We start from the raw sequence: 7,495 nt of genomic DNA on the forward strand, positions 1-7,495 counted from the left end.
CTCGGCGAGGAGCTGCGGAGGGCGAGGGATGACTACAACATGGCCACAGGTACCTGGGGAGGGCGTCCAGAAAACACGCCGTTATCCCGGCTCCCGAGTTCATCTTCCTGCGATTCTCCTCCTTTTACCTGGAAAACATGCTAGGTTAGGTTCTCGTGAGCACAAAACCGCCCGCTTCCCACCGCAGAGCCGGGCTGGAATGGCGCTTGGTTTCAAACCACCTTCTCTCTCCCCTTGGAAGTGATGTCCATGAAAAAACCCTGCAGAGGAAGCCCTGAGCACCACGCTGGGGCAGCCAGCACCCCAGCAAACCTGTGCTGGGGTCACCAACTAGTCCTGCGAGTAGCTCCTACCTCACACAACCTAGTTAGTTTAACATATATCACATCAAAGTACTACAAATGCATTATCAACCAGCATTAACTTCACCCACAGCCTATACTCAGATGGTTACCAGAGCAGCTCTGCTTATGCTGACCTGCAAAAAGGAGCCATGAAGCTTTTGTCAGGGATTCAATTTGCTTAACGCTATTACTCCAAACTTCCCAGGTACCATCTCTTCCTTGCAAAGGCAACTAGAGATCCAAGAATCCCAGCTTCGGAGAATCAAAGCTGAAAAGGAAATGCTCCAAAAGAAGCTCAGAGAGCAAGAAAATCAGCTGCAAGCCCTGTCTGCCAAGGTACCACCCTGAGAGCGTGGTGGCCATCGCTGGCAGGAGAGCTGGCAGCGGGGAATTGGGTCTTCATGCAACAGCTCCCTTTCTCACAGACAGCAGGTGCACCTGTGAACTGCAAAACTCAAGCATAAAATATTGTCTCTTAAGTTTTGCAGTCTGAAAGAACAGAACTACGAAGAAGTGATGGTGACAATAGAGAAGGAGAACCACTCTCTTCAACAGGTAAATGTGGAGCAAAGCCGCTACAGAAAATTCTTGTATTAGCTGCTTAGTTGTGCTTGTTTTAGGCTCAGGGAGTTTGCCACATAAAAAAACCCCTACTCAATCCAGTAGTTCTAGAGAAAATGCCAAACAATAACAGTTACCAATACTGGCACGTTTGTTAGTCTGTAGATTCTGCCCAGGAACTACAAGAAGCGTTTGGACCAGATGCTGGGAAGGTGCAGCCAAGCCTGCTCACTTTCTTCCTCACAATAACAGCTTGATTTATGGATTTCCTCAGGTTGTTACAGAACAAGAATCCAAACTGGCTGAGCAGAACAAGCTCATCAGTGAGTTACAGGAGACAGTCAACCAGCTACAGACAGAGGTTCTGACCAACCGATCCCACATCCACAAGCAGCAACGGGACCAAGAGGCAATCCAGAGAGAAGTTGAGACGCTGCAGCACAGGGAGCTGCAAACGAGAGTGGCACTCGAATGTGTCACCAGCAAGGTAAGTGTAGCCTCCTTCACTTCAGACACCTCCCTCCCTCTCGGGACACACTTCAACCATTTCAAGCAAAGAATCTGAAATCTTAGAGACGTTCTTGTGCAGAAACCCACCAGGAGATGCACCAGGGCTCTTGAGGCCCAGCTTCCCTTTGCAGCCACAAGGCCAAAGGAGCAGGAAACTCAGCCCATTTGCCTCCCAGCTTTTTAGTGTGCAGCTCTTACATCACTTACAAAGCAAACAGGCCTCAAATATCAGAAGCCCTTGAGAAAGTGGAGTTCAGAATAGTTACATCACCACATTTCTAATATCCTTCCAGATTCAAAGAAATCACCTTAAAGCTGTTTCCTGCAGGTGTACATGTCTGGTAGCAAGCACACAGAGCCCGATATCTGAGTAAGGGACTCAGTCCCCCCAGAAACACATCATTATCACAGTACTTGCAGCGAAGCCTATTCAAACATCATTTCACATCAACAGACTTTCCATTTCATCATTCACTGGTACTTTCTCCAAGTCTGACAGCGTAGTCTCTATAAATCCATGCAAATATCAAAGACTAAACACACCTATTTCTTTCCTCTTTTATCAAAAGTTTGAAAGGTATCGAAGCAAAATAATTCAGGCTACATTCAGTACAGCAGGCAGCAAGGCCCCCCAGGCAGAGGTCACGGATGAGGAGGTGCTGGAGGCAATGCAGGTACGTGGCTCTTTCAAGCTCAGCTTCCAGCAGCCAGCAAGGGACTGATGAGATAAGAGAACACTCCGCAGTACAGCTCTCCACCTAATGCTTTCCCACCCCTTTACACATCCCTAATTTTCAGAAAATAATTAACCAGCGGCTGGAGTTTTATCAGATGCTGAAACAGAAAGGCATCAAGGTCCCATCGCTCCACAGCATCGAGACGCCCACCTCATCGCCTAACGGTGCTAAGGGAAGGAGAAAGAGTCCCGCAAGATAGCGTCTCTTAACGCCTGAAAAGCGGCCCTAACACCGAGTCAGAACACGTCACCAAGTTCAGGCTCCTGTTCCTTGGTTTTCAGATGGTGACTTACTAACAAATTAAACTCATTTTACTAAAATCAAGTTCTGACAGAATATCTAAATCATGAGTATCTAAATCATGAGTATCTAATTGTTTCAACCAACTCAGACCATAATCCACTGTAAATCACTGATCTGCAAAAACATTCAACTTCACAGGGAAGCTTGAAGCACGACTAAGGACTTCTTGGCTACAGGGAGCTAGAAAGCGTTACCTTTTTGCAGTATAAAATAGCTGCTTTGGCAAGTTTGTATAGTTATATGCCTGGAAAATTCACCAATGCCAAAACAAGTCACAATGAAGTATGATGGCAAGAACTGTTTTATTTTCCCATTCAATATGCAAGTCCCAACAGGTGGATGTATTTGACACAGTATCTGGAAGTTCAGTTAGAGTTCTGTATCATGTTTAACAGAAAAAAAGCCAATCTGGAGGTCACCCTAGCTTATGGAGAGGTTTGCATTCACACAGGTAGAAAAGTCACCCACAGACTGCAAGAATTAGAACCACTCGAACTACCTGTATTTTGGAAGGTGTCCCCAACACTCTCCATGTGGGAGTGTGACAGAAAGCTCCAGGACTGTCATGCTGGGCAAGAGTGTGTGTATTCTGGGGAGACAGGGAGCTTTAGTAGTGAACTACCTGTATTTCGGAAGGTGTCCCCAACACTCTCCATGTATAACAGAAAGCTCCAGGACTGTCATGCTGGGCAGGAGTGCGTGTATTCTGGGGAGACAGGGAGCTTTAGTAGTGCTGATGTAAGGCAGCATTAGCCCTCTGAACAGGACTGAACTGTAAGAGCAAGAATAAGTTCTGTGTGCGATCAACAGTAACTCAAGGGGTACACAACAAAGTCACTACAACTGGTATTTCCACAAGAATGGATGAAGGCTCTAAAATTTCCTGGGACACAAAACCCTTGCAGTCAATTCAACTGACTTCACTTAAAAATGGAAGCTGTGTTAACGTCTGAACACAGAAACCAGCACTTTAAAACTCATTCCTCAGGTTCTGACAGCAATTAAGTTTTCACAATTACTCCGGATATGAAAATAAAATTACACAGAATGAGATGTCAGCGAAGTAGCTTCGCATGCTGTCTTCAGCACTGGTACACAGCATGTGACTTCATTTCAGTGCTGTCACCTACTGATTTCTCAGTTTAGCTGCAAACATAATAATCCAGCTGAAACAGTCCAGAAAGAACTAGTGATCTGGCAGAAAAATATGACTGCATTCATTTTATAAAGGCTAAGATGGCATAATGATTTTCTCTACAAGTTAATCCGTTCTGACTTCCAACACCTTCTCTGCCTTTTCAGTTCCCATTTGAAGATCCTGTTCTCTCTACCTAGTCAGAATACTGATGACTTTCTATTAAGGCTGAAAGAATGCAATAGTCCTTCCTGTAGCTTGATCAGACTTTAAAGTTTTTACATACCCAGGCAGGATGCACTGCATCTTTTAAAAAAAAACCCAAAACAAAACCCAACACATCACCTCACTGTGTACAAGTTGCATTATTGAATATGGAAAAAAAAAAAGAAAATGGAATAATTTTCTTAGCTTTGATAGCTGCTAACGTATTACAGTCAGAAGAGAGGAAACTGTAGTTAGGTCAGTTTTTGAAGGATAAAGTACTTTCAAGTTTTCATCTGTGTCCACCACTCGAACTTGCTCCACTACCAATGGGAAATTCATGGGCTGTATGTTTTGGCTGGTGTTCAAATTCACTGGTCCACCAAGAGCATCAGATTCGTTATCTGAGCCAGAGTCTTCCTTATTTTCCAAGGTAAATCTGTTCAGTTCCGCAATTTTCTGTTAAAAACACAATACAGAAAACAAGATTAATTCTGTTGAAAAATCAAACCGTACATTTGCAATGTGGCAACACAATGTTATTTACCCCGGTGAGTTTTGAGCTCTGTCAGTTAGTCAGGATACAAAAATATAACAACCGTTTGCAATACAGCAAGAATGGAAGAGTGAGTGAAGGAGAGGGAATAATAATAATAATAATAATAAATAAAAATCATCTTCTGTATTCTTCTCTAATGTGAGCAATTAAACATTTCACTGAGAAGCACATTAAGAGCAGACATGATTATTTTACTGAACTTCTTACCAGAATTAGTGTGTCCATGACATCTTTGCATATCTGTAAACTGGTACCACTTGTCACTTCCAGAAATAGGTCACGCGTGTCTTTTCTAATCTGTAAGTATTTCACAGGTAAAGCAAGTAAGGATTTGGAGCACACTCAGCCACAGTCACTGGGCAACATTTCAGTACACAAACCAAATGAAAGGCTTTCATTCAATTCAGCCAGAGGCAAAGAACTGCAATTTTTTACAAGTCAATATTCTCGCCCTTCAATGAAGCCACCTCTGCAAAGGCAGGCCGGTGCCTTTGGAACAGCTTGCCAGAGCTTTACAGATTTACAAAGGTAAAAATATAACTCCAAGATCCACCCAGCAGAAAAGATTCAGGCTTTGAAGATTTCTATTTGGAACACAATCCCAAGTTTCACAGAACTGCGCGTATCTTTGAATCTGGAGTTAAATATCTCTCAGGAGAAAGAAACACTAATTAATTCTGATTAATGTATTTCCACTAACAGAGAGTACCTTTGTTTTCTCACTGTTGGTTATCGGTGGGAAGGAAATCACAGCACCTTCAGCATCCACAAGACATGGGTAGTTATCTTTGCCATCCAGTAACTGGAGATACCTGCCAAAAAAAGAAACAAAAAGTAAAAACCAAAGAAACAGCAGCTGCACACAATGGCAGAAAAGCCATTGAGTGTGAGTTACCAAAATTCACAAGAAGAAAACAGAAAAGATCAGTATACTGACTTGTGCAGCCCAGAAACATTCTGACGCTTCTTCTGTTTCCTCTGCTCCTCAGCTTCTAACTGCAGCTGACGGAGAAGATCCTTTGCCTTGATCTCCTTTCGACCCAGGGGCATTATCTACACCATAGGGGGAAACAAACATTTGAGTTTAAGAGTGACACAAACATTGGGATTATTAAAACTCTCCTGCAAGTCAACAATTAAAACCATAACATCATTCCTAAGTCCTTGTTTAGTATGGAAATACCCTTTCTATTTCACATGGACGACTATGATCACACTGAGTTTAAACCTTCATGTGAGCTACAACACTTGAAAAACAGGCTCATTTGCTAGTACTAAACCAGGCATGGATGGTTTTCTTACCCAGCTCCTTCCCTGTCTTTATTCACTGAATAATGTGAAAACCTGCTGTCTCATAACAGAAGCCGTGAACGAAAGGCTCTGTAAGCCACGGGGAAAAGGAAGAGCTCATGCCTGAGGACCAGGCCACATACACAGAACAGTTACAAACACAGGGCATCTACAGAGCAGAATGCAACAAAACTTTGGGTCAGCCCCAAAGAGTCAGTATGTCCAGGCTGCTCATTCGGTCCTCCAGTGAGATGGGTTCTGGAGGCAGGATATTGACAGACACACTGAAATAGGCCTAAAGAAACAAGGATGACAGATCTGAAGTATCATTTTTATATTCTCGATTGAAGTTACAAGTACAGTCTGTCTACAGGGTAGAAAAGAAATTATTTCTGTTCTCTAGAGCTCCAGAAAGCAAAAGGAAAAAAGCAGAAAGGCCACCAATGCCACCGGCCCTACCTTCAGTTCATCAGGAGGCTGAACGTCATATATCAGAGGACCTTTGATCAACTGCAAGTCGTGGGTGGCAATTGTGGCCGCTGTCCGCTTTTCACAGATGTCTTCATGCAGTTTAGTCTAAAACAGAAAGAATCCTATCAAAACATCAACAAGATTTAGTCCTCCCAGAGTTCAGCATTCTTATAGATTTAATGTTTGTAGCACAATCAGCTGCTGATAACCCTTTAGCATTACACTGAGCCCTTCTCTTCACCTGTGAAATTATTTTATCTGAATTACAACCCAAACATAAAGATGGTCAAGCACAGCACATGACGTGTTCCTCAACTGGGAGATGAACAGTTTTAAATCAGAATAACCATCACAAATAATCTGAAAGAAGCTAACACCTGCCATCTAATGGGCAGGCGAGCAGTGTGCCAGGTAAAGCCTGCGGTTAGGATACCTCAGGGGGAAGGTTTAGGTGCGCAAGATGGTTTTAGCACAGATTAGGAAATCTGGAACCAAACCAGGGTACTTCTCATGTGGACACGGGTTTATTATTAGCTCTCAACAGGTTCCACAGCACTAACGAGCTGTTGTGACAGAAGCAGTGCAAACACGTGTGTGTTCATCGCCCTCTCATGGCGATGCCTGAGCTCCTGTTAGGTTCTTCAGGAAAAGCAGTTTTGCTTGTTCCAGACTGACCAGGCAGCACGTCGCTGGCAGAGGCCACGCTGCATTGCCATCCTGCTGTACCCTCACCTCCTGCCAGGCGAAGGGCTCACTCTGAGTTTCAGAAATTTATCTGCTGGAAGGAGCCTAGAACTGTCCATTTCCAGTGCTACTTGTAATGTTCTCACTGCAAACAAGTAACAGGAGACCACGGCAGTTACCTGTGCGGACAGGAACCTCTTCAGAGCGTTTCCTGGCTTTAAGTTCACTCCTTTCAGCACACAGCACACGATGAAGGGTCGAACATCTTTGACGCCCGGGCTCACTTTGACCACCAACGGCGCTGGGTTTTCGGAGATGTGCAGAACCTTCACCAGCAGCTTGCTCGCCTCTTCCAGCTCGTCCTGCTCCCCGTTCCCACCATCCTTCTTCTGCTGCTTCTCCCTCTTCTTCTTCCTGGCCTCCTCCCTGGCGCTCTCAGCCTTCCCCTTCCCACGGCCGCCAGCCCGCAGGTACTCCAGGATGGCCTTCGTCTGGCAGTCGTTGACCATCTTCTCCAACCGCTTGTCCTTCAGCTGGTTGCCTCTGAAGTTGGCTTCCTTCAGCCGGGGGCAGTCGGCCAGCGCGGCGGGCAGCTCCTTCAGCTGATTGTTGGCCACATCCAGGCTCTGGAAGAGACAGAGATGGGGTGATGAGTGGGGATGATGGGGACTGAGGGGTCGGCAGGGACCTGGGGGGT

The 7,495-nt window shown here is 44.9% G+C and overlaps 2 protein-coding genes across 2 annotated transcripts; one reads left to right on the forward strand and one right to left on the reverse strand.

Annotated features, from left to right (window-relative positions):
• Window positions 1–3: 3 nt before the first annotated feature.
• CCDC27 (coiled-coil domain containing 27) lies at window positions 4–2,351 on the forward strand (the record flags this gene model as incomplete). Its single annotated transcript, XM_029086949.1, has 6 exons — window positions 4–49; window positions 550–680; window positions 825–899; window positions 1,180–1,392; window positions 1,985–2,089; window positions 2,214–2,351. Coding segments are annotated over 6 exons (708 nt in total), but the record flags the coding sequence as incomplete, so codon positions are not given.
• A 1,662-nt stretch (window positions 2,352–4,013) lies between these two features.
• On the reverse strand, window positions 4,014–7,424 carry LRRC47 (leucine rich repeat containing 47; the record flags this gene model as incomplete). Its single annotated transcript, XM_010175704.1, has 6 exons — window positions 4,014–4,253; window positions 4,561–4,650; window positions 5,063–5,165; window positions 5,291–5,406; window positions 6,103–6,219; window positions 6,978–7,424. Coding segments are annotated over 6 exons (1,113 nt in total), but the record flags the coding sequence as incomplete, so codon positions are not given.
• Window positions 7,425–7,495: the final 71 nt, after the last annotated feature.

Source organism: Antrostomus carolinensis, unplaced genomic scaffold, assembly GCF_000700745.2.
Source record: "Antrostomus carolinensis isolate BGI_N321 unplaced genomic scaffold, ASM70074v2 scaffold35960, whole genome shotgun sequence".
NCBI classification, from domain to species: Eukaryota; Metazoa; Chordata; class Aves; order Caprimulgiformes; family Caprimulgidae; genus Antrostomus; species Antrostomus carolinensis.